Source organism: Coniosporium apollinis, assembly GCF_000281105.1.
Source record: "Coniosporium apollinis CBS 100218 chromosome Unknown supercont1.16, whole genome shotgun sequence".
Taxonomy (NCBI): Eukaryota; Fungi; Ascomycota; class Dothideomycetes; genus Coniosporium; species Coniosporium apollinis.
In genome coordinates, this window is record NW_006913278.1 from 365,329 (window position 1) to 392,824 (window position 27,496).

Below are 27,496 nucleotides of genomic sequence, written 5' to 3' on the forward strand. Positions count from 1 at the left end.
TTCGTCGTTGGCAGATCTGCCGTCAACAGCTCAACCGCATGGATCACGTCGCCTTTGGGGCTGCCGGCCGAGGGCGTGAGACGGTTACGAGAGGCCGCAGTTGATGCACGCGGCTCACGCTCCGAGTGCTCCCGACTGCCCGCAGCGCCGGTGGGAATCTCAATTGCAGGCAGCGCTCCACTGTATTCCACTGGAAATTCCCGTTGCAGTAAGCCGTTCTCACGCGTGGCGGGGGAACTCTGGTGCAGCAGCAGCAGCAGCCGCATCACCGTCGAACCTGCGTCAAGTCCCAACCGAACAGCTCCCCCCCTGTCAAGCCGCCCAACGCTAGACCGCTCACTGCCATCCGCCATAGCTCCCGCGCCGGCGACAATTCGAGGCAGCCCTTCAAATTATCAAGAGCTTCCGCAGCGCCGCGTATTTGCCAGATATTCCTCCCCCTTCCTGCACTCTCTCCCGCCCTCATACCCACCCTCATACCCACGCCTTCTTAATTTCATAGACTGTATCTTGGTGCTGTTCCTGTCTCTTCAGGAAGCTCTGCATTGCAAGGAAGCTGCTCCGGCAGTAGCGACAAAATTCCTTGCCCCTCGGCCACCCGCCATTGCAACCGCACTTGAAGGTATTTGACTTCATTTCCTGTATATTCAAGCCGTTGCGGGTATTGACATAAGTTGCATCAGTAATATTTTGCTGTGTTGCGATATTAGGGAATAACATACTGACATTCTCCCCTAGGCGAGCCCTTTGGTCTACGCAACTAGATACCCATACGACTTCTTTTCTCCGTTCCACCACCATGTACGGCTCAGGGCCCCAGACGGGCATCTCCACGCCCCGATCGCAGGCCTCGCTGCGTCCCCTCATTCTCTCACACGGCTCGCTCGAGCATACGCTCCTTATACCCACCGCCCTCCACTATAGCGCCTCCGCGCTGAAAGATGCCTTCAATGCCACCCTACCAGAACCCACGGACGAGCTCGCGCAGGACGAGGAACCGTCGTCCGTCCCTGAGCTCGTTGCTCGGTATCTCGGCTTCGTTGCTCAGGAGACAGACGAAGATCCAGAGTCGTTCGAGGAAGTGCTCAAGGTTGTGTTGAACGAGTTCGAGCGCGTGTTCCTTCGCGGGAACGACGTGCATGCTCTCGCCGCCTCGCTACCGGGAATCGAGCAGAAAAAGCTCATAACCGTTAAGGGTTACTATGCAGCTCGCGCTGCCGCCGGCAGGCCAATTAAAACCCACGAATCCGCCCTTTTCCGGGAAGCCTCGGACGACAATGCCTTCATATACTCGGTATTCGGAGGTCAAGGCAACATTGAGGAGTACTTCGATGAACTGCGCGAGGTGTACCAGACGTACCCATCCTTCCTTGAAGACTTCGTCGCTGCTGCGGCATCGCACCTGCAGCGGCTCTCCCGGGATCCCAGCGCTGAAAAGCTATACCCGAAAGGACTCGACGTTATGCGATGGCTGCACAACCGCGATTCGCAACCGGATACCGACTACCTGGTGTCTGCGCCAGTCAGCTTGCCCCTGATCGGTCTTACCCAGCTTGCCCACTACGTTGTGGTCTGCAGAGCCATGGGCACAAACCCTGGCCGCCTACGGGAACGCATGAGGGGTGCAACCGGCCACTCGCAAGGTGTCGTGACGGCTGCTGCGATTGCAGCGTCGAGCGACTGGGTCACTTTCGACAAACACTCAAGAGATGCGCTGACTATCCTCTTTTGGATTGGGTCTCGCAGCCAGCAGGCTTACCCTAAAACTTCCATAGCACCTGGTATCCTGCAAGACTCAGTGGACAGCGGTGAAGGCGTGCCTACACCCATGCTTTCCATCCGAGACCTTCCTCGCGCCGCGGTCCAGTCTCACATTGATGCTACGAACCAGCATCTACCAGAGTACAGACACGTTGGCATCTCGCTAGTTAACAGCGCTCGCAACTTCGTCGTTACCGGCCCGCCGATCTCTCTCTATGGTCTCAACCTCCGGCTGCGAAAGGTCAAGGCCCCAACTGGGCTAGACCAGACGCGTATCCCGTTCACTGACCGAAAGAGTCGTTTTGTGAGCCGCTTTCTGCCCATCACCGCTCCTTTCCACAGCCCCTACTTGGCGGAAGCGTCGAAGCTTCTCGACGACGACCTCAAGAACATCGTCTTGAGCAGCGATGAGCTTGGCATTGCCATGTACGATACGAACACCGGAAAGGATCTCCGCAAGGAGAAGTCTGCTAATATCGTGCCTGCGCTGGTACGGATGATCACACATGATACCGTCAACTGGGAGAAGGCGACCGTCTTTCCCAAAGCTACCCATATCATCGACTTCGGCCCTGGAGGTATCTCAGGCCTTGGTGTCCTTACCAACCGCAACAAGGATGGCACTGGCGTCCGCGTCATCCTTGCGGGCGCTATGGACGGCACCAACACTGAGGTCGGCTACAAACCTGAGCTCTTCGATCGTGATGCGCAGGGTGTGAAGTTTGCCCCGAATTGGGTCAAGGAGCACGGTCCCCGGCTGGTCAAGACCTCCGCAGGTCAAACCATCGTCGACACAAAGATGAGCCGAATGCTTGGTCTGCCACCAGTCATGGTCGCCGGCATGACACCTTGCACCGTGCCTTGGGACTTTGTCGCAGCCACGATGAACGCTGGCTACGAGATCGAACTTGCTGGTGGCGGCTATTACAACGACCGCACCTTCACCGAGGCCATCACGAAGATCGAGAAGTCAATCCCCGCAGGCCGCGGTATTACTATCAACTTGATTTATGTCAACCCTCGTGCCATGGCCTGGCAAATTCCCATGATGGCACGACTTCGCGCTGATGGCGTTCCTATCGATGCTCTCACCATCGGAGCCGGCGTTCCCTCCATCGAGGTCGCTAATGAATACATTGAGACTATTGGCATCAAGCGCATCGCATTCAAGCCTGGCTCCGTAGAAGCCATCCAGGCGGTCATCAACATCGCCAAGGCCAACCCGATGTTTCCTGTCATTCTCCAATGGACTGGCGGTCGCGGTGGTGGGCATCACTCTTTCGAAGACTTCCATCAGCCTATCCTCCAGATGTACAGCAGGATCCGCAAGTGCAAGAATCTCGTCCTCGTTGCAGGCAGTGGTTTCGGTGGTGCCGACAACACTTACCCATACCTCACCGGCACCTGGTCTACCAAGTTCGGCTACCCGCCGATGCCCTACGATGGATGCCTGTTTGGCAGCAGAATGATGGTTGCTAAGGAGGCTCACACGTCCAAGGCCGCCAAGCAGGCCATCGTCGATGCTCCTGGCTTGGATGATGGCGAATGGGAGAAGACCTACAAAGGGCCTGCTGGTGGTGTTATCACCGTCCGGTCTGAAATGGGCGAGCCCATTCACAAGCTCGCAACCCGAGGCGTTCTGTTCTGGGCGGAGATGGACCAGAAAATCTTCAGTCTGGACAAGGCTAAGCGCGTGCCCGAACTCAAGAAGAACCGCGAGTACATCATCAAGAAGCTCAACGACGACTTCCAGAAAGTCTGGTTTGGGCGCAACTCAGCCGGCGAGTCCGTCGATTTGGAAGACATGACCTACGGTGAAGTCATCCGACGAATGGTTGATCTTATGTTTGTGAAGCACGAGTCCCGATGGATCGATAAGAGCCTTGCTCGTTTGACCGGCGATTTCATCCGTCGGGTGGAAGAGCGTTTCAGTGCTGGCGCCGGCAAGCCGTCCATCATACAGAGCTACTCTGAGCTTGACAACCCATTCCCGGTTGTCGAGAAAGTGCTGCAGGAGTATCCGGAAGCGGACAATCAGCTCATCAACGCGCAAGATGTACAACACTTGCTTCTCCTCTGCCAGCGCCGAGGCCAGAAGCCAGTTCCCTTCGTACCGGTCCTCGATGACACTTTCGAGTTCTTCTTCAAGAAGGATTCTCTCTGGCAATCAGAAGACTTGGAAGCCGTTGTAGATCAAGACGTCGGCCGAGTAGCCATTCTGCAGGGTCCCATGGCTGCGAAGTACTCGACGATTGTCGACGAGCCGGTCAAGGACATTCTGGACGGTGTTCACCAGGGTCACATCAAGTACTTGACCGAGGATCTTTATGGCGGTGACGAGTCCAAGATCCCCACCATTGAATACTTCGGTGGCAAGCTGCTCGAAGCCAGCGATAACATCAATGTCGAAGGCCTAACTGTCTCTGAGGAAGCCGACAGGCACGTTTACCTACTGTCTAATGCGCCTAACGCCACCCTGCCTGAAACCGATCAGTGGATGTCACTCCTCGCAGGCAGAGAGTATTCATGGCGCCATGCTTTCTTCACTGCCGACGTCTTCATCCAAGGCCAGCGATTCCAGACTAACCCGATGGCCCGCATCTTCCGGCCAACCCCAGGCATGTCAGTTGAGATACTTCACCCGAGCGACCCATCCCGGACTGTCATCAAAGTTAGGGAGCCGCTTCCGGGTGGCAAGCCCACTCAGACCGTCGAGGTTGGCCCTCTTAGTGAGCGTGAGATTGTGGTTAAGATGATCGAGCAGCGGACCGCCACTGGCAAGCCCCTCTCGCTGGATCTTAAATTCACATATCACCCAGAGACTGGCTATGCCCCTATTCGCGAGGTTATGGAAGCCCGCAATGACCACATCAAGGAGTTCTACTACAAGATATGGTTTGGAGAAGACTCTGTTCCTTTCGATGCCTCAGTCACGTCTAAGTTCGAGGGCGGCAGAGCTACTGTCACGAGCGAAGCCATTAACGACTTTGTCCACGCCGTTGGCAACACCGGTGAGGCCTTCGTCGACCGACCGGACAAGGAAGTCTACGCTCCTATGGACTTCGCCATCGTTGTGGGATGGAAGGCTATCACCAAGCCAATTTTCCCTCGGGCAATCGATGGTGACCTTCTCAAGCTGGTTCATCTGTCCAATGGCTTCAGGATGATTCCTGGTGCCGAGCCTCTTAAGAAGGGCGATGTGCTGGACACCACCGCTCAGATAAACGCAGTCATCAACCAGGACTCTGGCAAGATGGTCGAGGTCTGCGGCACAATTACCCGCGAGGGCAAGCCTGTCATGGAAGTCACCAGTCAGTTCTTGTACCGTGGCGCCTACAGCGACTTCGAGAATACTTTCCAGAGGAAGACGGAGACTCCCATGAATCTGCACCTGGCGACAAGCAAAGATGTTGCTATCCTGCGCTCTAAGGAGTGGTTCCATCTGGAAGACCCTGATGTCGATCTCCTGAACAAGACTTTAACCTTCAAGCTGCAGTCTTTGGTTCGCTTCAAGAACAAGACTGTCTTCAGCACTGTGGAGACTGTCGGCGAGGTTCTACTTGAGTTGCCCACGAAGGAGGTCATCCAAGTTGCGTCGGTCGAGTATGAGGCTGGTGCATCTCATGGTAACCCAGTTCTCGACTACCTACAGCGCAACGGCGCGAAGCTCGACCAGCCCGTCACCTTCGAGAACCCGATCCCGTTGAACGGCAAGACCCCGCTGACCCTGAAGGCACCGGCGACGAACGAGACATATGCTCGTGTCTCTGGCGACTACAACCCCATCCACGTCTCGCGGGTCTTCGCCAGCTACGCCAATCTGCCCGGCACCATCACTCACGGCATGTACTCAAGTGCTGCCGTCAGGAGCTTGGTGGAGACTTGGGCCGCCGAGAACAACGTCGGCCGCGTGCGCAGCTTCCACGCTTCGCTGGTTGGCATGGTCCTACCGGATGACTTGATCGATGTCAAGCTCCAGCACGTCGGCATGGTCTCTGGGCGCAAGATCATCAAGGTCGAGGCTAGCAACCGCGAGAGCGAGGAGAAAGTCCTGCTCGGTGAGGCGGAGGTTGAGCAACCGACATCTGCCTACGTCTTTACTGGCCAAGGCTCTCAAGAGCAGGGCATGGGTATGGACCTGTACAACAGCTCGCCCGTGGCTGCTGAGGTCTGGGACCGCGCCGACAAGCACTTCATGGACAACTATGGTATGTACCTACTGCGTCACTGTTCATCTTTCTTTGCTAACATTACCAGGTTTCGCTATCACCAACATCGTGAAGAACAACCCCAAGGAGCTCACCATCCACTTCGGTGGTCCGCGCGGCAAGGCCATCAGGCAAAACTACATGTCGATGACTTTCGAGACCGTCGCCGCGGACGGCTCGATCAAGTCCGAGAAGATCTTCAAGGAGATCGACGAGAACACCACATCTTACACCTACCGCTCGCCCACCGGCCTCCTATCCGCAACGCAGTTCACACAGCCCGCCCTCACGCTCATGGAGAAGGCGAGCTTCGAGGACATGAGGGCCAAGGGTGTCGTGCAGCAGAACAGCTCCTTCGCCGGACATTCTCTAGGCGAATACTCCGCTCTCGCAGCGCTAGCAGAGGTGATGCCGATCGAGTCCCTCGTCTCCGTCGTCTTCTACCGCGGTCTCACGATGCAAGTCGCCGTCGAGCGAGACGAGGCCGGCCGGTCGAACTACAGCATGTGCGCCGTGAACCCGTCGCGCATCAGCAAGACCTTCAACGAGCAAGCCCTCCAATACGTCGTCGAGAACATCGCCGAGACCACGGGCTGGCTTCTCGAGATCGTCAACTACAACATCGCGAACGCGCAGTACGTGTGCGCGGGCGACCTCAGGGCACTGGACTGCCTGACCAACGTGACCAACTACCTCAAGCAGCAGAAGATCGACATCCAGGCGCTGATGCAGAAGATGAGCCTCGAGGACGTAAAGGCGCACCTCGTGGAGATCATCCAGGGGTGCGCGCAGCAGACGGAAGCGAAGCCCAAGCCGCTAGACCTGCAGCGCGGGTTCGCGACCATCCCGCTCAAGGGCATCGACGTGCCGTTCCACAGCACCTTCCTGCGGTCCGGCGTCAAGCCGTTCCGCAGCTTCCTGCTCAAGAAGATCAACAAGACGAGCATCGATCCGCAGAAGTTGGTCGGGAAGTACATCCCGAATGTTACGGCGAAGCCGTTTGAGCTCACCAAGGAGTACTTTGAGGATGTGTATCGCTTGACGAATAGTCCGAAGATTGGGAATATCTTGGCGAATTGGGAAAAGTATGAGGAGGGCAAAGAGCAGAAGGCTGCGGTGGCGGCGTAGGGTGCTGTACAAAAAGAGTGGTGTCTTGTAGTTGATTCAGTCGTTGGCGTTTTTTCCATGTCGCTTTGCGTTTCGGCGTTCGAGCGAGGGATGTTCGGTCATCGGTGCTTTCAAGTTTTGCTTAGATCGAGAGGCCGGTCGCGATGGGCCGGCAACGGCAATCAGATAGTTAATAGAGCTGTCTCTAGATCACTCGTCGTTCTGTGCATAAGTAAAGTTCCAAACTACCTATGCTTGTGTGGACGGGATACCCAACTGATGCCCTAAACGCCAACCCAAGCTCGCCACCCATTCATCAACGTTGCACGAACAAGCCCTTCGCTCTTGGCACTATCCAGAACGCCAGCCAGTACCTTTCCCCCAAGCATATTCACCTCGGAACACACCAACAGGACGGACAGAAACCCTCAAGCTAGTACATGATCTGCTTCACAGGACTGCCTCCACCTCCCTGCTCCATCTGCCCCTGCTGGCCCTGCCACGCCCCATACCCGCCTTGTGCATCATACCCACCAGATGGAAACCGTTGCGGCGTGGGCGGTACACCGCCAGGGTAGAAAGACGGCTGCGGCTGGCCATACAGATGGGGATGGTGTGCTTCCCACGAGTTGAGGGCCTTGTTCCTGAAGAACGAAAAGGTGAAGTTGGTGAGAGAAACGCAGCCGAAGACGAGGACGAGCGTGAAGATCTGGTCGTCGTTAGCAATCCCGCCTCCCGCTTCCCGCTTCCCGCTTCCCGCCAACCGAACCAGATACCCAGCAGCAGATCTAGAGAGGGAAGGAAACTCACCATAGCCTTATAGCTAATCGGCTCGACAAAGCTATTGAAAATCTCCGCAAACGTATGCGCGCTCACCCTCGCGCGCCCGACGGCCGTCGGATCCTTCCGCATGCACTTCTCCCAGCTCGCGCACACCGCCTCCATCGCGGGCAGCTTGTTCCCCTCGCACATGTTGTCGCGGAAGCCCTTCGCGCAGGCCGCGATCTCGGCGCGGGCTTCCATGGCCGCCCATTCGGCTTTCTCGTTCACGTCGGCGCGGATGCTGGACCAGAAGGACCAGAGCAGGAAGATGAAGAAGAAGACGAGGAAGAGGTTGAGCAGGAGTTGGGCGTAGAAGGAGAGGATGTGGGGGAGGCCGGGGTGGGATTCGAGGAAGGTGAAGAAGGTGTGCAGGCCGCCTGGGCCGGGGGGCGGGGCGGGTTGTGCGGTTTGCGAGGGGTCTTTGCTGTCGTTGGCTGGTGCCCTGGCGTCGTTGTTGTTGTGGTTGTTACTCTCCTTCTCTTCGTCGTCGGAGTCGGAGCTCCCCCGTCGCGGCACAACCTGCTTCCCCACCACAGCCTTCGCGCGCCGCTTCTTGATGATCTTCTCCCCCTTGCGGCTGTACAGCGTTTCTCGCCCCGCATCTCCCCGCCCGGGACTCCCCATAATCCTTTGCAAAAAGCTATCCCTCCTCCTCTCCTTCGCCGGCGACCCTGCGCCCCCTCCCCCAAACGCCCCAAACAATCCCGGCCTTCTCCCCTTCCCCGTATCCGGCGTCGCCTCGCTGTCCGCGGCGTTGCCGGGCGTCTCGGGGGTCTCGCCGCCGGAGGAGCAGAAGTCGAGGTCCAGCTTGCTGTTTCGGGGGGTCCAGAGCGCGGGGTTCTTGGCGAAGGAGGACTCGTCGGGGCGCGCGGGGAGGGGCTTTGAGGATGAGGAGAGCGCGCTGATGTGCAGAGGTTGCTGGCTGAAGAGGTGGGTTTGGCCGGCGGTGGGGGGGCGGAGGGTCGGTGGTAGGGGCTTGGAGGGGGAGTCGAATATGCTGTGGGTTCCTGCGCGGGGGATGCATCCGTTAGCGAGCGATTCAGGGCTGTGGGAGCTTTTGCAGAGATTAGGTGCAGCGTGGATAGTAGGGATTGCTCACGTTTCTTGGCTGCGGTGTTGTTCCTCATGGCGGAGATGAAGGGGGAGTTCTCGTCGACGGGGCCGTTGCCCTTCTCCCATTGAAAATCCATGGGAACTTCGTTTGTCCGTCGGTCCATCACAGTAGCTGAGAATGAGTGTGACGAACTGCTTTAGGGAGATTTGGCAGCGTTGCAATGAACGATTGTTGGTGGGCGTAAACACGGTGGGAGATGCTCGGGATAAACAGCTAGCGGCGATCACAGGTTTGTTCACCCCTGTTCTGGAAGCAACGGCGCAACATCCTCACGGTATTTCATCGTTGTTGTCGGACGCAGGCAGGAGGTCGATAATGTTTACTGATTCAAGTGAGCCATTGAACCGCTAAAACAGCTCACAGGCGGCGTAATTCGATATTGTCATGGTGCTTGAGTCGATTCTTGTCGGTGAACAACCTGTGGCCGGTTTGGCATGATGACTTCCTCGCCGCTGTCAAGGTGTGTGTGAGAATCCATGCTCATTGAAACACGGAAAGGACATGATCTTCCTCGCAGAATCATACTACACTTTACATTGGTGATCACCCTACAATCATCAAGGCTCCAACATCTACGAAGTTCTACAGCAACCAGTGGCTTGAGCGCACGTGATTGAGTCAACGCCGGCCCGACTCAGCCTTACGCAGGAACATCCGCCGAAAGACGACTCCAGGAAAATCCGCAATCCAATGCTTAGTCACCGGAAGGAGCCGACGCCGACGCGAACTTTTCGCAACCTGAAAGGGCAGCAGCAGCAGCACTTGCCCCTCGCTCCCACCTTCAACCCCCCACATCACGGGCATCAGCAACACACAATCGCGACTTCCATCATGTCGTCGCGACGCCCCAGAGACTCTTACCGACCTCGATCACCATCGCCACCAATGCGCCACTTCACCGGCGGTGATAGCTACCGGCCGGACAACGGCCGTCGTTCTGAAGCAGATTTCTCGTTTCGCGTGTCTGGCGCACCTCGCTTTCCACCGGAGCCTCCAACCGGGCCTGCCGCTGACCGCCGGAAACCTCAGCAGCGCCGTGGCGGCTTTCGAGGCCGCGGTGGATTCCACAAACCCCATATATCTGAACGCGACATTCTTCGTACAAATCGCCAGACTACGCCCGAACAGCTCGATGGCATGAACAGCAACAACACAGCGCGCTTCATGGCACTGGACGACGTCTCAGACAGTGAGGCGGAGATGGAGCTAGAATCGAGCGATGAAGAAGGTCTGGTAGAAGGCCGCAGCAGCAAGAAGGCTCGTACAACAGCAGCGAGTGACGGAGATGCCGTACCGAAGTGGTCCAACCCGGATCCTTATACTGTTCTACCGCCGCCAGACGAATCTCAGGCTAAGAAGAAGGATGTCGTGAAGCTCATTCGCAAAGCAAAAGTGGCTGCGCTGGACGAGGCGGCTGCGAGGAACGCAGTGGCTGAGAATGCTGACTTTATCTCATTTAATTTCGACGACGAGCCCATTCACCACGACGCTAGCGAAGCCAGTGAAGACGATGAGAGACCCACTAATGGCACCGCTGAGCAGTCGAAGTTCAGCCACCTTGACAACCTGCATCCTCAACGCTTTGAGCGGCCCGACACGATAGACATCTCCAGCCTTGATACTGCAACCACGGCTTTGCAGAACTCAATCACGGTTAAACTACCCCCAGTAGCTCCCCTAGACGTGTGGCCGCCGCCAGACGTGAACTCAGCTGTGGGAATGACCATGCCTCCCCGAGACGATAACAACACTGCAGCAGCACCGCAGAATTCGAAGAAGCGTAAGCGTGGTCCCCAGCTTCCCACAGGGGGAGTGATGGCAGATTGGCTTCCGCGTAGCATGGAGACTGCAACTCCTTGGTGCAGCGTGGACCATTCGAAAACTGAGAGTATGGGTATCTGGTAAGTCCTCGCTTGCTCCCTTCAGCTTTACATGCTTCCGGCTTCGAAGCACTATGTCATGTTAACTCCGACGCGTCTTGCGCTTGGATTTGGGGTTCCTTCCTCAGCAGGTCATTAAGGGCTTTACTATCTTGATTTATCAATTTCTGCACCTCTGCACGTCCCACTGACTGTCTCACCAGGCTTCACAAGGAGATCTGTGATTTCTACGAATTCGTCAAGCCGCATGACTTCGAGGAGAGAATGCGTCAGGATCTCATCACACGCATATCCCGTTCGCTCGACAAGAATCCTACCTACCGGGGTGGTCAGGTCCGCTGCTTTGGATCTTTCGCCGCAGGCCTCTATCTGCCCACGTCAGACATGGATCTTGTCCTTGTGTCACATGAGTTCCGCAATAGGGGAGTTCCGATGTTCGGCTTGACCAAATCGTGGATGTACAGATTTGCGGGCATGCTCGAACGTGAGGGCCTTGCCCAGCCCCGTACCACTGAGGTGATACCGTCAGCAAAAGTCCCCATCGTCAAGTTCATCGACCGCGTCACTGGTCTAAAGGTGGACATATCCTTCGAGAACCTGAGTGGGGTCAGCGCCATCGACACCTTCCGGAAGTGGAAAACCGAGTTTCCTGCAATGCCGGTTATTGTTGCCTTCATCAAGCAGTTCCTCCTCATGCGCGGCCTCAATGAAGTCTATCTTGGCGGCATCGGTGGGTTTTCGGTCATCTGTCTGGTTGTGAGCCTTATGCAGCATCTTCCGGCCGTGCAAAGCGGGGCCATGGTCGGAGAGCAGAATCTTGGTGAGCTCCTCCTGAACTTCTTCGACCTGTATGGCAACAAGTTCAACATCACGACCACTGGCATCAGCATGGAACCTCCCGGGTACTACGCAAAGAGCGCAGGCATTCCAAACAAGACCGACCGAATTCAGATCATTGATCCCAACAATCCAACGAACGACATCTCCAACGGCTCTCGGCTCATCGATATGGTCCTCAGGTGTTTCTCCGAAGCCTACGCCTCGATCACCAAGCGCATGTACCAGCTAGAGACCATGGACATCTCTTCACGCAAGGGCAACAGCATCCTCGGTTCTGTGTTCGCAGGCGATTACTCTTCTTTTCAAGAGCAGCGTAATCGTCTGCGACGTATATACGCAGAACGGAGGTAAATCCTGTTTGTCTGGTCGTGTGAGACGCTGCTTAACACTGTGTAGCTTAGGTGCGCCAGCCGACTTTCCACCCTTGGATGTTCTCAACGTTGTAGATGAAGTCCCAAACAACCAGCATGTCCAGGGTCTCGCAAATCCCAGCAAGGTCGGACCTCCTCCAAGTCAGGAGGGTTTGGCACACATTCATAGCGTCCCCTTTGTTAGCCAGTATCCACGACAGGCAACACAAGCTGGACCGACCACCACGACCATGCTGTCACAGAAAACGGCTACGGTTCAGAAGATCGCACCTGACACGCAAAACAATACAGCAGCAGATCGATCCCGCGCTTCAACTCTGAGAAAGGAGTTCCCGGGTTCGAACATTAGCATTCCCTCTGAACTCACTAGGCAAGCCTACGGTTTTTTGAAGGCCAAGCTTCTGGGCCGGCTCAAACGGGAAGAAGCGCCACAGCCGATTCCGGAAATGCGGAAGACGAATGCGCTTCCTGAAACGGCACCTGGCACGAACGTCGATGCAGCAGATCGGTCACGGGCTACAATGCTCCAGAAGCACTTTCCGCATGCGAAGGGTATCCCTGTTGCACTGACTAGACAAGAGTACGACGCATTGAAACTGAAGCTTGTGAGGGAGCCGGAACCGCAGACTACGCTACAGGAGAACGCGGAAAGGCTTCGCGAAATGTACCCTGAGGCGCACTCTAGAGTTCCAGACCGGGTAGCCACATATCGTATGGAGAGCTTGAGGCTCGTGCTTCAGAAGGAGCGCGATCTCCAACGCCGTCGGCCTTCTCAGGATAGATACGAGTTGCGCTCCTCCCGCGCATGACTTTGTTCCTGCTTGCTGGCATTTCGCTTTACTACCCCGATACCCCTGTATAGTTATGCTTGCTGAAAGATTTGCATTAGGCGAACGTTGAAGACGCGTATGGCTCATGCCTTGCTCATGTACACTAGGCTTCCCGCAGCGTTCCGTACCGCTGCCCGACGTACTCGCTCGTCGCGACCGCCCTTATGGCTACCGGCGTACGCCCGGATGTGCGCTCACTAAACAGATACATCTCTTTAGGTCTTCTTTGCCGTGCTGTGCTAAACTCCTTTCGACTCTAAAAGAGTCTCACTACTCATCAAAGTCACTGTTTTTATTGAATACCATTCATCACTACTGAACCGTCGCTGCCAGAAGGGCGTTTCCTGCTGATCCAACCCGTCTTCTCTAGTCTTCGCTTCCCTGAGTGCCTGTGGTTTGTATCTCTGGTTGGAGTCTACAAAGACTGTCCTCCGACTCGGGCTTCTCCCATCTCGTCTTCACGGCTGACGGTGGGGCTTTTCTCGTCGCTGGATCCGCTTCAGGCGGGTCGGTGAGGAGGAAGTGCTGTGTGTGTCGGGGGAGGGCAAGTCGCTGGCGAGGTGCGTGAGCTTTTCGTTTTTGGTGCTTTTTTGACTGCGGTGAACGCCAAAGGTGCTGGGCTGTGGTGGTGGTTCACTTGGTCTATCCGCAGGCTGCCTTCCTTGTAGTGTCAAGCTACTTAAAAGATCACCCTACTTGCACAACTTGGATGTTACGATCGTTCAAGCGATTGTAGCAGCTGAACTCTGCGTATGTGATCATTCAATGCCTTACGCATGCAAATAACAGACTTCACTACCAAGAATCCTCTGCTTCACTCTTTCACTTCAACTCCCTCGTTTCGCGGCAGTGAGCTCACCGCTGTTTTCCCTTGTCTCTAGAGAACTGCCCGGCGGCGTGATCGGCCCGAAGGAGGTGGTGAAGGAGATGGGGGCTTCTATAAAACGCCCACTTTCTGACTAGCGCCCCCGTCTTTCACACAACAACACCAGTTACACCACACTCACTACAATACGACGGCTCCACGACTTCACGACTTCATGACTTCACGTTTATCAACACTCGTTCTCACTTGTCACCAGCTACACATAACAACAAGAAGGCATATTCAGCTCATACAGCCTACAGGTACGTAGCCGTAAGGATAACAAGTGGTGTTAGATCCTCCCTCATACCCTAGTGCCCTCACCGTCTTATGTGAATTATCACGACTTCCCTTTACCTAAAATACTAGAACTTTGCTAGCAACATAAACTACTACGCTTAGGGTGGACTAGTATTATATATACTTACTCTCTAAGGTGTAGGTACCATGTAATATAACCTCTTTAGTAAAATGTATATTGCGACCGAAGCTAATATATATGCCTTACAGATCGCGGTAGATTCGACATGGCGTACCAACTCCGGCCTAGCAACCACAGCACCCTCCTCTTCAAAGCGTCGGCCTCTGCTCCAACAGGCTCCGTTGAACTATTCGACGACAACAGATATGGATTCTGTGTTAAGAGAGATCGACGTTGCATCGCGTCCGCCTCTGAGGCCAGGCCGTGTTCATCGTGCAAGGACGCCCATGAGGGTTGTGACTTCGCACAAGTAGGTACTGCAGGTCCTTTAGCTTTGCTAGGCACTAACATCGACCCTAGGACGGTAGGAAGAGATCGAAGCAGCCGCTCCACACGAAGGCGAAGCACTCAACTGCTTCATCAACCATTTCACCCTTGTCGAGTGTCATGGAGAACAACACCCCCTCTCTTGCCACTGCTGGCGCTACTACCCGGCCCTCACGCTACCCCATCACCGCCACAAATGCCAGTACGCGATCTTCAAGCTCTGCCGCCGCCGCCTCGACCGTTGTCTCCGACCAGACGGCAGCACCTGTGACGCATGCGCAGATTCATCTGATGCAAGCGGAGCACAATAGGCTGACTCGTCGAGTCCGGTTCCTAGAAGACGAGAACCGCGGTTTCGGAGAGCGCCTGACGGCGCTCGAACGAGCGAGACGTTAGATCCTCTCGGTCTATCTCCGCTTGCTGACATGCTCGGTTTCTCTATGATACCCCAGGAGTTCTCAGACTACAACTTCTGTTGTAGGTGGTTTTTGGGATTCTTTCACTTCGGAGCTGCCTTATGTCTGCTTTTCCTTTTCTTTTCTTTTCTTTTCTCTTCTTTCATCTTGGATTCACTGGGACCCAGCTGCTTCTCTTTGTCTTGTTCGAGATCGCGTTGCACGGAAGAAGGTTGCGGCGGAGATATTGCGTTCTCATGGGCTTCAGGGAGGATTTAAACGGTTGCAAAAACGATTCTTCACTGATGGCGCCGGCACTTCTTAAGCAGTCTGGAAGGCAAAAGCTAGCCGACCTTAGGTACACTTAGCATACAGTCCATCCTTCACCATAAACATGGCAATTTGAAGTTGAGTGAATCATCTAAGATATCTACGAGCGGACACCTGCCAGCAGACAGCCATTCACGTGACCCACAGGATCCACGGAACGCCTTACCGCATTGAAACTCGCCAACCAAGCGGTCCGCAGTCAGTCAACCAATCATCAAGCGAAGACTAGTTACTTTAGCCAATCAATCGACAGGCCAGCAACCAATCAAAAAATTGACCGAGCCTCATCTGTAAGTGAAAGCCATCTTCAGACTTCACTCAGTTTCTCAGGTACCTACATCTGAGTGTCATGACATTTCCTTCACATCGTAGATCTGAACTCGGGTTGAAGCTCATGATCTTAGAACGAGGCCGGGCTTTTCTTAAGCTTGCCTGTCGTTGGTTGTGGGGGGGGCATATTGTTGCTCCCACACCTACAACATTCCCATCATGATCTTTGCTAAATCGCACATCTTGTAGCTTCCACCGATCTTGGTGACCTACTCCTAGTTCCCTATGACGACGAAGTCCATCATACTTCAACATCACGGCTCTGGAACATCAACGATCAGTGAAGATGTGCATACTCATCAAAAGCGAAACGCCAGAAACTTGGCCAGTCCCTTCAACACCAGCTCCCCAAAACACTCCAGTCCACCGTACGCTTATTGCAGTCTTGAAGATACGCTTCATGGAGCGACTCTGTGACGACCGGTGCGAGAGCTGTATAAAACGGGATGACCAATGCTTGGTGCCTGCGGTGGAACGATCTTTTGCGATGAGCTGTCTTCGGTGCAAGAGCTTAGACGAAGACTGCCTGTTCTCTCTCGTGAGCATCACGGATTATCTGTATCTACAGTTGCTGACTCAGACGACAGAAAGACGGTAAGCGGACGAAGCAAGCGCCTAAGAAGAGACGCAAAGTCCAAGACGATGTCGACGGCCCCAGGACTTCGGCCAACAGTGCCCCCACTCCGACGCCAACTCCTACAACCACGACCACGACTACGACCGTCCGCCGGAGTCCTTCTCCTCGCCTGACGGCCGCTCCTTCTTTCGTCTGTCCCGAAATATCGCCATCCTCCACTCCTGACCCCCAAATCCGAATCCTGCAGGCTGAGAATGATCGGTTGAGCAACCGCGTCGACTCTCTGGAGGATCAGCTTCGTGCCCTGGAAAAGCGTGTCAAGGAGTTGGAGCGGGCCGCTCATTAGGTGCCCTTGCTTTGCGCCTCTTTGCTGGCGTTCTCCGCTCTTTTGAACTCGGCTTCCCTTTTGGATACCTCTGGCGTTCTCCGCCGCTTTTCTATGCTACATTGGCCTTTGGTGTGCCCTTCGTTGCTACCTTTGCGGCACGTCGTAACATTTCTCTTCTTGCCCCCTATTTCATGAACACGCCTCTACTTTGGAAGGCGCAGGCGATGACTCCTTCGGGTCTCGGCTAGTATTTAGTCAACAGTTACGATGGCTCCCACCTTGAGATCTATGCATGTTCGTGGTAGCCCTAATCAAAATTCAACAGATTGTGCGTACGTGTTATGAATCTTACATCAACACCTGTTCCAGGCTTTGCTTCTTGGCTAGTACCCGTTCTGGCTGCGGCTGATGATGTGGCCTCCCCAGCACTCGCAACCCTCTTCCATTAGCCACTCTTGTTGAATTAACCCTGTATGACCTTGCGCGTGTCTGGGTCGAACTGCACCTCCGGCCTTCCTATCTCCTCTTGGGAATGCGGTTCAGGGTGGGAACAGGCCGATATTACTTTGCACCCCACCGCCTTCTCAGCAAGTTGACGCCATGCTCTAGATATTCTTCCCTTGTTACAATCACGCTCTTCAGCCTCTCCCTGTCACTTGCAAATCTCGCACCGCCGTTCCAGGTGTATGTGATCGGATCCTCAGGGGAGGCCTACTTGCGCGAGTCAGTGCCGTTCAGGTTCCTTACAGTCCGACGAACGTGTCCGAGGTGCGCGCATATCTCGAGAGCAGAACAGAAAATGCGTAGAGAGATTGCTCAAGCACCAGCAAGCTTCGCAAGACAAAAGAACAAAAGCCATCGACACTCCGGCTCTGACTCACCACTCTAACGATCCACTCCGCCGGCGCTTTCATCCTGATCTCCCGCTCCAATCTCTCCACAAACCCCTTGATCAGCGCGTTCCCCCCCACAACCACCACATTAGCCAGCATCGCCGGCCTCAACCCCACCGGCAGCGCCTCCAAACACTGCATCACCAGCTCCGGCAAGCCCGCTTCCCTAAGCCCCACATCCCTCGGCTCAAACAGCAGTTCCGGAACGCTGAACCGCTCATTGCCCAGGGGTAGCACATCCTCCCTAGGCCCATGCACGGGGCCCGTCCGACGAAGTCTCGACTGCGCCGGATCACGCGGCCGCATGAACCCGCGCTTCACGTTCTCGTAGTCCGGCAAGACGTAGTCAACAACGATGCTCGTGCCGACGTGTTTCCCGTCCCTCTGGCCGCCTTTCCACGTCTCCTCAAGGTCGGCCGCAAAGGAGCTCGAGACGTAGCACGCGTCCTCCTTGACTTGGTTGACCAGGTGCGTCTCGTCCATGACGTCGTAGGTGCCGTGGGTCGAGATTGTTTCTTTGAGGTGGTTGGTCAGGTGCTTGCCGCCGATGTCGAGGCGGCGGATCGCGGGGTGGAGCGGCCGCCCGGAGAGGAGCGGCGTTATGGTTGTGTGGGAGTAGCCGCTGTCAATTAGGAGTAGGAGTTCTGTTGGCAAGGGCGCAGGTGGAGCGGAGAAGAGGGTGGGGGTGTCGTTGTAAGCGTTTAGGGATGATCCTGTAGAGGCGTTAGTGTGGTGAGGATAGAGCTCATGAATTGTATTGGGCCATGGGTTATATCTTCGTGACAACGCTCAGGAGCTTCGCCCTGATGTCGCTGCAACAATGACTTTTAAGACATCAAAGGTATGTAAAGGCTTGCTTGAAGAGTGAGAAGCATCTTTGTGGGTTCTCAAAAGACCGACAGAAAACTTTCTTGGCAGGACCCACGCGATGTGGCTGACTGATAAAAACCTAATAGTAAGATGGTACCGAGGGCCCGTCTACACTCGTAGTGACTTCAGACTGGAAACAAATAAGACTTACGAACCCAAACACCTATAATACCCCCCAAACTCAAACTCCTCAAACACCATCTGATCGCAATTGCTCTGCAGCGCGAACGGACAATTCGGAGCCTCCGTCAAGACCAGATTCGTCTCGTGCGGATCGCACCTCAGAGGCGCCTGCTCGTCAAAGAAGGAGTGCTCCCAGATGGCCCGCTCGCTTTCCCAGTTGATGATGAAGCCCTTCTCCATCGGACGGCGGAAGGCGAGTTCCCCGAAGTCGCGGCATTGGGAGAGATCGGAGGCGATGTAGGTCTTCTTGTCGCGGGGGCTGCGGGCTATGCAGTTGGGGATTATGTGGCAGGTTGGGGACTGGATAGAGAGTTTAGTACAGTTTAGACCTGATTTATAGACGCTCTGAATGCGTTTCCTGGTTCTCCCGAACCAGAGAGGATACTATTGAGTTCGCTATCAGAGGAGTGTATGAACATCACGTGCCACTGACCTCCGCCGCTGATGCGGGACTTGCGAAGCCGGCTTTGATGGTATAGGCGCCATTGTCGACGACGAGGGTCCTATCTTTGAGCTGCTGGGCTTCAGTGGAGTGGATTTGCCGCGGCATTTGATCTTGTATACAAAACGGGAGGTTGATGAGATGGAATGCTTTACTCTGATGCTTCAGTTGGGGTGAAAATTACTGACATAAGCGTCTTGTATCCCACTAAAATTACATCCCTCGTCATCCGCAGCCCGCTCACTTTTTTCGTCGTCCTTCCCACAGTCGTGCTTTGCATCACATCTACTCCTCTCTACATCAGGACACACCACTCCCCAACATCTCGTGGGAATCAACACACAATGCCGCCCTCCCCCTCACCCAAAGACCTCCAAACCCTGCGCACCCAAACAACCACCCTCTCCACCCTCCTAACGCATTATCTCTCTCTCCTCTCGCCCACCTCCACCACCGCGCCAACTCCACCTCCAACACTGCCCCCAAACCCGCCACCTCACCTCCCCGTCCTTGCAGACGCAGCCAAACTCCTCAAAGCGCACACAACGAAGCTAGGCCTACTCCTCCTCAACAAGCCCTTTTCGCCGACCGCAATAGCGAAGGTACTGGCCGAGGTCAGCGCAACGTGCCTCCCGGCCATGATGTCCGCGGTGCAGATTTGCGATGCGCGGAGCGAGGTCTGGGGAGCTGTCATGGTGGCGGAGGTGCGGGCAAGAGTGAGGAGGGTGGTTGTGGAGGTGCGGGGGTTGGTGGGGGAGGTGGAGAGCCAGCTTGAAGACATCGCTCCGGCTGGCAGCAGTAACGGGGTAAACGGGGATGGGGAGAAGAGGGAGGGGAGGGATACGTTGGCGACTACGGGGGTGGTGTGGGAGGCTTGCGATGCGTTGAGTGAGTTGGCGACGCTGGGTGTGGTGGGGTTGGTGGTTAAGAAGGCGGAGCAGTATCGCGCGACGTTGCTGGATGCGGTTGCGGAGTTGAAGGAGTGGGGCGAGGATGAGGGGGACGACGAGGATGGAGAGGAGGGGAAATGGAGCGGTGATGACGAAGAGGATGACTTCGACAACGCGTTCGATGCGCCGAAGCTTCCGAGAGGTCAGAAGGAGCTACGCGCTCAGCTTGAGGCGGCGCTCAAGAAGCTGAAGATGGTGGGGATGTTGTATCAGGCGCTTGCTAAGAGGAGGTTGAAGACGTTTCCATTTAGTGGTACTACGGCTGGAGATTGGTCGGGTGATGCCTGGTCGATGGGCATATTAGATCGGGTGATGGAGACACTGAAAAGCATCCCGGAGAGCGTGGACGAACTGGCAAGCGCTTTTTACGAATTGGATGCGGTCGAGGCGAAGAAGCGCCTAGAGGAATGCTGTAAAGATGCAGTGGCCGCGAAGGATTTGGTGGCGCAGAATTGGGAGGGAGAAGAAGACGAGTTTACAACTTGGTCGCAAAAGTGGAACCAGGCTCTGAGTTCCTAAGCATTAATTGAATAATCTGCGGTATGCAGAGACGAAGATAACGCGGCCAAGATTGCGGCCTCTCCACATGGACGTACTTAAATGTGCGCGATCCAGATGTCGATATCATCACGGTACGCTAGTATTCCGCTATAGCCAGTATTACCAACCACTGAAGCGCTGCACAGAGCGTCTTATAGCACCAACAAACCCAACGCAACAGCAGCTCCAACACCAAGCCCGCTAACACCATGCGACACAGCCGCATTTGTGGTCTGAGCTGCTCCTGCCGCAGAGCTCGTCATTGTCGCAGTCGCGGTAGCAGTCGTCATGCTCCCCGTCACGGTCGCGGCTCCGCCGGTGGCGCTGGTCACTGATACTGACGACACGCCGGCTGCGGCGCATACGGAATTGGAGGCTTCCTGGGCGCCTGTGGAGCTGTTAGCGTGCAGTCCAACCCCAGCTCTCGTCCAATGCAGCTGGCTGTAGCGTTGTGGCAATGAGGTCGGAGTGTCAAGTGTTGTGGGTACGATGGGAGGGACTTGATGGGAAGGACGTACGTCGTTGGTCATCGGCGTTGCATGCTGACTGGATACACGGCTGTGCTGCGTTCTGGATCGCCTGCGCGCCTGTTGTGCACTGGCAGACGAAGTCGGAGCTGCCGCAGTTGGACGCGCCGATTCCGGTGGCTAGACATGCGATCTGTTGAGGTCGTGGACACTCGTTAGCTTTCTATGTGTCTCTGTTGCCCATCGGCGATTAAGATCTTGCCGTGAGTCGCTGTGGGTCTCTACATGTGAACTCCCGGAGAGGGATGCTGGGCTCGACGTACGGCACATTGAGGAAAATTCCTGAGCAGTTCCGCGGCGTTCTGTGCGAGGGCGAGAGATGCGCCGAAGGCGAGGATGGTGGTATATGCGAACTTCATGGTGGGCGGTGCAAGGAAGTCTGTCCTGGTTTCGAGGTGTACTGTTTCTTGATCCTCTATCGAAAACGGTCTATTAAGTTGAAGCGTAGCAGAAAAGGAGCGACGGTGACAGCTGCGAGAAACGCGATATGAGCAGAATCAAGTGAGAGACACGCACACGTCAGCAATGGCGTACAGAGCGAATTAAAAGGTCTAAGTAACGATAAAGTTTACAGAAAAGCCAAGAGGAGAGGAATGCCCTGCACAGACCCGCTAGCCCTAAATCCAAGCCCTAAGGGTCCTGAGGATTCAACTTCCCGTCCGTTCTCGTCCCCAGCAATTTCAAACTCTATCCATCCAGTGCTCGAGTATTCTCTAGCTCTGACCACACGACCTTAGCCTCTTGATCACAGAGGTGATGTGACATAACCGACAGCTCCTCGCTCAGGTTACTGGTCTCCGTCCTCGGCGCTCCCATTACTCGATGACTTAAAATGAAGCTCCATCGTCTTGTGCGAAATCAAACCCTTGCATGATCAGCTGGAATAGCACCGGGGGCACCCTTGGCGTCGTTTTTGCTGCAGCCACCGTGTGCAACACGGCAACACGGCATGCACGGCTGCATGCAAAACACGCTTGATTCCGGCCGATCAGTTGCGCTGGACGCTTATTGGTCACACTAAATCTCCGCCGCCCTGGATCCTGGATGAGGATCAGGGGTGTGGGGAAGTGCTTCCGGCGAGCTGAAATGGCTTCCGGCTCGCTTCTGGGCTTCTGGACGTAGAAGAGTGAGGGGCATGGGGAGTGAGAACGAGAGAGAGAGTGGCTGTCGCTTGGGGTGGAGGGCTAGGTAATGCTGGGGCTGATAGAACAGTAAGACGTTAGGATTCTTCGTGCAGCAAATTCCGTGTTGGGTTTGTGAAGCTCATTCTACGGTTAACCCGGGGACTGTGGTCGGAGTGTCAGGGAGTGGGCAGCAAGGGATGCTCATGTTGCTGTTGTGCGGAGCTGGTGAGTGGAAGTGAGGGGTTATGAACGGTGTTGACATGTGGAGAGGGCGGGAAGGTTTGGTTATGTGCGGATACGCTGCTGCTGCTGACGCCGGTTCTGAGCAAGTATCCATGTTGGGAAAAAGCGCAAAAAGAAGGGAAGGAAAGTCAAAGCGAATGCTTCCGAAAGGAACATCCCCTAAGCCAAAACGGACCATGCATCATGCTGCGTCCTGAAACCTCACAGTCACACAACCTGCGCGAAAACGGTTTGAATGCTTATTGTACTTGTGCGACACTCTCTTCCTATTACGGTTGCATTACACAAATGACGGGAGGTGCCACCTTCTGGCCTCCACCTCAGCAGCCCAAGCAGAGACTGCCTGCCGTATCCCACGGTCCACTCGCGGAAAGCCCCCCTATCATGGGCATGCCGATACACCGCAGCTATGCTATTCCGGCCCCCCAGACCCGCTGAAAACGCCGGGAACAACCCGTTGCCACCTGGACATGTAAAAAAGAGAAAGTGTGGTATCGAGCTTTTCGCTGAGAGTAAAGAAAGACATCGCAGCAGGCAGATCAAGTAAAACAGATGGGGTGAGAGGACCGCCGTGGTATAAGAGAACAGAATAGCGTGGTAGAGCTTTTGTGCCCGCAAACTTTGTTGGGTAAAAGTCCCTCGGAATCCAAAGAAGATGAAGGGATTGACCTTGTAGCCGTGAACAATCATGTGCGAGAATATATAGACAGCGAAGTGAAGCGATTGTGCGTCCGATCTGGTCGGATGGTTCAGAACATAGCACCATCAGCAACGGCCGGCCGCGGTGGCATGGGGGCGCTTGGAGCGAAGACGTCCTGTTGCCTTAGATTCCTCCCCTCGCTTGAAGACTTCCTGAGTTTCGGCTTTGGGTTGAACTTGCCATCCTCTGCGTCTGAGGAGAACGCGCGTGCTGCTCCCATGCTTACTCGCGGCGGTGAGATATCCTGCGGCTCTGCGTGTGAGCGTCCGAAACCGAAGCGCCGCCGGCGAGGGTTGATGGGCGGGACTGGTGGTGAGTCATCCTGGCCGTTCTTGAGTGACGCACCGGGCGGAAGGTCGACGGTGTCGACTACGGAGGTGGAGGAAATGAAGCATGGTTCAGAGATGGCGGACTTCTGGATGGAACGTTTTCGAGCAGTAGGTACTCGGTGAGAAGGAATGATGGTGGCGGCGTTGAAATTTGATGCTGTGGGTGTAGACGCTGCAGATATCGGCGGCGTGATATTGACGGAGTAAGGTGAGGGAATCGGTGACGGTCGGATGGAAGTAGCATTGGAACTATAAAGTCCAGGTGACGGACGAGGCGAGACACCAGGGGAAGGTGTGGCTGACGAACCAACAAGTGGGCTGTAAAGAGCCGAGTGACCTGGATGCAGCGATTTCGGATCGAAGTAACTAGGAGCAGGCGGTCGGCTAGTACTCCTCGCGCGAGACCGCTGGGAGAACCCAGGGTGCTGATGCTGGATCGCGGCTTCGTGAGACATACGAGGGGAGCTGGCGTAGGCGGAGGGCAGAACAGGCGAGATATCTGGATGAGAGCCCGACTTCGATCCGGTGCCTTCTACCATGGCTTTCTCCAAGTCGTCCCGATAGCGTCCAGTACGACTTCTTGAGCGCCCAGAAGAAACCTCTGAGCTGGATCGGTTTCGCAGCGATCCCTGACTTGAAGCTGGTGTTGAACCACCGTTCGGGTTGCTACTGCGCTCGGTGCTGCAGCCACGTTGTGCTTGCTGTTCGAGCTCTCTCTGGGCGTCCTGCTCACTCTGCTGTGGCACTCTTCGAGTTCTGAAACGTGCCAATGGCCCCTTAGACGGGTCTTGAACGTTGCGCTCCTCATCTAGGCGCGGGTCCTCATTGCTGTTGGACCTCCCGGTCAATCCCACTAAAGAAACGCTGCTGGTGTTAGTCGAAGCTGAGCCTAGGCCGAGCATCTTGAGCGCCTTCGCTGGCGTCTCTGTTTGTCGGGCCGCTACGAAATCCCCACTAGGCTTAGTTTTCAGTAATCCGCCCCATGCCTTCAGAGTACTTGACACGCCGGGAGCCGGACTCTCCGATCGGACCTCGTTGTCCACTTTGTTGCGCAAGCTTTCCTGGATAGCCTTTTGCCTCATGGCGAGTTCATGGGCGAAAGCCTCGCGTTCTTGCTGGGTCTCCGTGCTGCCATCTCTGTTGTGTGTCTTGCGCAACTCCTGCTCCCATGATGTCGTGCTAGTCGCTTGCTGCTCGGAACCAGCGCCTTTCGATTGAACATTGAGCGGTCGTTTCTTTTCTTTAGCGCTGTCGACTGGACTTGCGGAACTGAAACTCTCAGCTTCTCCGTACGAGCCGTCAAGATCTTCCAAGTCAAAGGGATTGGAACGACTGTAGGTGGAGTGTGCCTCAGTGTCCGTTTCGGAGTCGACTGGACCCCGTAGCCTAGTGTTGGTGTCACGTGGCTGTAGGACATTAGGGTCAGCGGCTGTGAGGGGGGCAGGTAGGACGTTGTAGAGCGATGACTGGTTGCTCGTGTTTCGAAGATGTTGACGAACTAAGCCACTGAGCCCACCATTGGTAGGTCCGAGGGTTGGAGAATCTACATCTGTCGCATCAGATTTTACGATGGATGGTTTACGACCGGCTTGTTCGCTGTCTTGCTCCGGGTACAGCACGTCGACTTTGGGCATGCTGTTCACTTGACTCTCTGATTCCTGAGACCGGAACGCTGGGTGATCTGCCACGGGTGGCGGAACAGGATCGGATGGCGCGACCACGTCGGGTGAATAGTTTGGCGAGGTGCCTCCCACAAGTGGCCATGCTTCTGGCGCAGGTTGGTCATTCTCCTCCTCGCTATCACTTTCAGCACCGGAAGCGAAGAAAGTCTGTCGGGGGCCAGGTGAATCCTGTTCTTGTTTTTCGTTTGAGCCGTTCAGTGTTGCTGTCTTCAGTTGGCTCATCGCATTGTGAAACACGGAGAAAGCGGTGGGCGCTGGCTTCTGGCTCAGCGAGGGTGTCCGCGACCGGCCAACAGCGTTGGCTTCTGCGCGCCGCCGTTCGAAGTCTGCCCGTATCTCTTGCACGGGTCGCGCCGGTGACTTCCCACGTGGCGGTGACTTTCTGGGTGGCGGTGATTTTCTGCGCGGCGACAATTTTCTGAGCGGCGGCGGTGTGTCCCTACCTTGTTGCATCTGTAGTTGCCGCTGTAGGTACTGTTGCTCATCAAACTTGGCCTGCGGCTTGTTGAAGGCGCCCATGGCTGTAGCTTTACCTCGATCGTTGGGATCGATAGCAGCTGATAGGGTGTCTGCCTCCGGTGCAGGACCCAATGGGCTCAACGGCGGAGACGTAGGATAACTTTGCGAAGGGCTTGAGCTGGAAGAGTGGGATTCTTTCGCAATCCCGAACGTGGCGATGTTGCTGAGCGGCGCAGAAGGCGGTGGGCTACCAGCTCTGAAAGCAGTGGGCTGCCGGTTGAAGCGATCTTGAAGATTCGAAGTGCTCTTGACTTGACCAAGGTGCGGTGGGATCGGCTTGCGGTTCATTGTGCGCTGGCCTTGGATGGAGTTTAATCGGTTCAAAGCCGAGTGCTGTTGATCATGCATGTCGCGATCGAGTCCGTGTTCGTAGAGTCTCCTTGCTTTGGTGTTGGACCGATCTAATGCAGCCGTCGCTGGATCCGATGGAACGGAAGAATAAGGCGCGGGTACTGTAGTGGCTTCTTGAGAAGCGATTGATGTTGCAGCGGTCGAGGAAGAGCGAGCGAGTGACTGTCCGGATGTTGTTGACGATGATGTCTGCCGCTTTTGATGACATTCTGACAGTGAAGACGCATGTGACGGATTATCTTCCTTTGAACCCTCGAGTTCCTGGTCTTTGGTCTCGCTCCGGGCCTGTAGATTTCTTGCTGCTTCTGCTGCTTCGCGCTCCTCGCGCTTGAGCTGTTGAAATGCAGAAACGCTCACATCGTCCTCGTAGAGAGCTCTGCCGCCCATTGCCCGTGTCGAAACGTTTCCAAGGATATTCGTCGGTGGCGATGCGCCCACTGGAATTTTGTATATCTTCTGCCGCCCTCCGAATAGGACGTTGGTTTCTCCTGGCCTTGCCCTGTTCATTATGCTCCCGCCTGCCGCAGCATCCTCATCCGTCCCGTAGCTATCGAGAGAACCTTGTCGTGCAGAAGCAAATGGTGGCCTGACAGAGCCCTTGGTTGACGAATCCTCCGCAATATCGGAGAGTCCTGTGGGCGCATATCCGAATTCCACGAGTCTCGACTGTCTCCTCGGCTGTAGTACGCTGTCGTCGCTAGCCTTGCCTAACTTTGAGGTTGGATCGTCCTGCTCCCGGAGCATGCTAAAACGAGCCGACAGGTTGGGCATAATCAGGCTAGTCCGGAAGTCGTCCTTCGATGGGAGCGCCGAAGTTAGGTCAAGCTCAGGCTGCGCCTGGCCTTGTCCTTTTCTCCCATCTTTCTTCTTCCTGGTCAAAAAGCGATTCATTGTCGCTTTATATAGGTCAGTGATATATATACTATGGCGCGTACGCTGGCTTGAAGAACGTTCTAACGACAAGCGCCACGAAGCGCAAGGCGAGCCTTCCACTCTACTCATGGCGCAAGATAGAAAATACGTACAAGGTGGTGGAGGAAGCTGGCCAGCGGTGGCATGAAACTATTACGGCCTGGTTTTCGCGCACCTGATGCTGCTTCTTTCAGGTCGCTGTCGTGCTTGAGGGTTGCGCGCTGCTCGGATTGTTTGTGCGCCAGGCCTACTCAATAGACGTGTCTAGTATGTTGCACAGAGTACTAAAATGGTCAGCCCCGTCAGGCAGACTTCTCGAATAGGTGTATGAACGGGTCTGGGCATGGCGCTTATACGACGTCGCAAGCTCAGAGAGGAAAGCGAAGCAAGGCACTTACGGCTTCTTACATCAACCGATTACAGAATGAAGCTGGAGTGACGTTGGTAGGTTTTGAAGAGCGCGTCTCCATTCAGGTTGACGCAGCTGTCTGAATTTGCGAGGTCGAGGTGAACGAGCGAAGGAAGTGGTGTTTCAAACGAGTGTGGTGCCAAAAGGCAATTCAGTGTGTGAGCGCTGTGTGGCGTGTTGCCAAAGGAATGTCAGGAGTCAACTCGGTGCTGGACAAAGCTCTTGTCTCGGAGCATCAATCTCAGAGACTCTGCGTTCCAGCTAAGAGGTCAATGTGTGCAAGTTGAAGGCCGAAAAGCGACGCCTTCGTAGGACT

General features: G+C 55.4%; 8 protein-coding genes across 8 annotated transcripts; 4 read left to right on the forward strand and 4 right to left on the reverse strand.

Moving 5' to 3' along the window:
• Positions 1–799: 799 nt before the first annotated feature.
• W97_03888 (fatty acid synthase) lies at positions 800–7,097 on the forward strand (the record flags this gene model as incomplete). Its single annotated transcript, XM_007781782.1, has 2 exons — positions 800–5,969; positions 6,019–7,097. The coding sequence occupies 2 exons, from the start codon at positions 800–802 to the stop codon at positions 7,095–7,097; spliced, it is 6,249 nt and encodes a 2,082-aa protein (XP_007779972.1).
• A 412-nt stretch (positions 7,098–7,509) lies between these two features.
• On the reverse strand, positions 7,510–9,088 carry W97_03889 (uncharacterized protein; the record flags this gene model as incomplete). Its single annotated transcript, XM_007781783.1, has 3 exons — positions 7,510–7,785; positions 7,887–8,905; positions 8,998–9,088. The coding sequence occupies 3 exons, from the start codon at positions 9,086–9,088 to the stop codon at positions 7,510–7,512; spliced, it is 1,386 nt and encodes a 461-aa protein (XP_007779973.1).
• A 755-nt stretch (positions 9,089–9,843) lies between these two features.
• Positions 9,844–12,083, forward strand: W97_03890 (uncharacterized protein; the record flags this gene model as incomplete). Its single annotated transcript, XM_007781784.1, has 2 exons — positions 9,844–10,913; positions 11,096–12,083. 2 exons carry the CDS (start codon positions 9,844–9,846, stop codon positions 12,081–12,083), a joined length of 2,058 nt encoding a protein of 685 aa, XP_007779974.1.
• Positions 12,084–12,333: 250 nt separating this feature from the next.
• On the forward strand, positions 12,334–12,912 carry W97_03891 (uncharacterized protein; the record flags this gene model as incomplete). Its single annotated transcript, XM_007781785.1, has 1 exon — positions 12,334–12,912. One exon carries the CDS (start codon positions 12,334–12,336, stop codon positions 12,910–12,912), a length of 579 nt encoding a protein of 192 aa, XP_007779975.1.
• Positions 12,913–17,067: 4,155 nt separating this feature from the next.
• On the reverse strand, positions 17,068–19,002 carry W97_03892 (uncharacterized protein; the record flags this gene model as incomplete). The annotated part of the gene is made up of 4 exons (XM_007781786.1): positions 17,068–17,217; positions 17,388–18,112; positions 18,425–18,752; positions 18,886–19,002. 4 exons carry the CDS (start codon positions 19,000–19,002, stop codon positions 17,068–17,070), a joined length of 1,320 nt encoding a protein of 439 aa, XP_007779976.1.
• A 236-nt stretch (positions 19,003–19,238) lies between these two features.
• W97_03893 (uncharacterized protein) lies at positions 19,239–20,363 on the forward strand (the record flags this gene model as incomplete). The annotated part of the gene is made up of 1 exon (XM_007781787.1): positions 19,239–20,363. One exon carries the CDS (start codon positions 19,239–19,241, stop codon positions 20,361–20,363), a length of 1,125 nt encoding a protein of 374 aa, XP_007779977.1.
• Positions 20,364–20,536: 173 nt separating this feature from the next.
• W97_03894 (uncharacterized protein) lies at positions 20,537–21,270 on the reverse strand (the record flags this gene model as incomplete). Its single annotated transcript, XM_007781788.1, has 3 exons — positions 20,537–20,772; positions 20,903–21,044; positions 21,175–21,270. 3 exons carry the CDS (start codon positions 21,268–21,270, stop codon positions 20,537–20,539), a joined length of 474 nt encoding a protein of 157 aa, XP_007779978.1.
• Positions 21,271–23,027: 1,757 nt separating this feature from the next.
• Positions 23,028–26,750, reverse strand: W97_03895 (uncharacterized protein; the record flags this gene model as incomplete). Its single annotated transcript, XM_007781789.1, has 1 exon — positions 23,028–26,750. One exon carries the CDS (start codon positions 26,748–26,750, stop codon positions 23,028–23,030), a length of 3,723 nt encoding a protein of 1,240 aa, XP_007779979.1.
• Between the last annotated feature and the right edge of the window lie 746 nt (positions 26,751–27,496).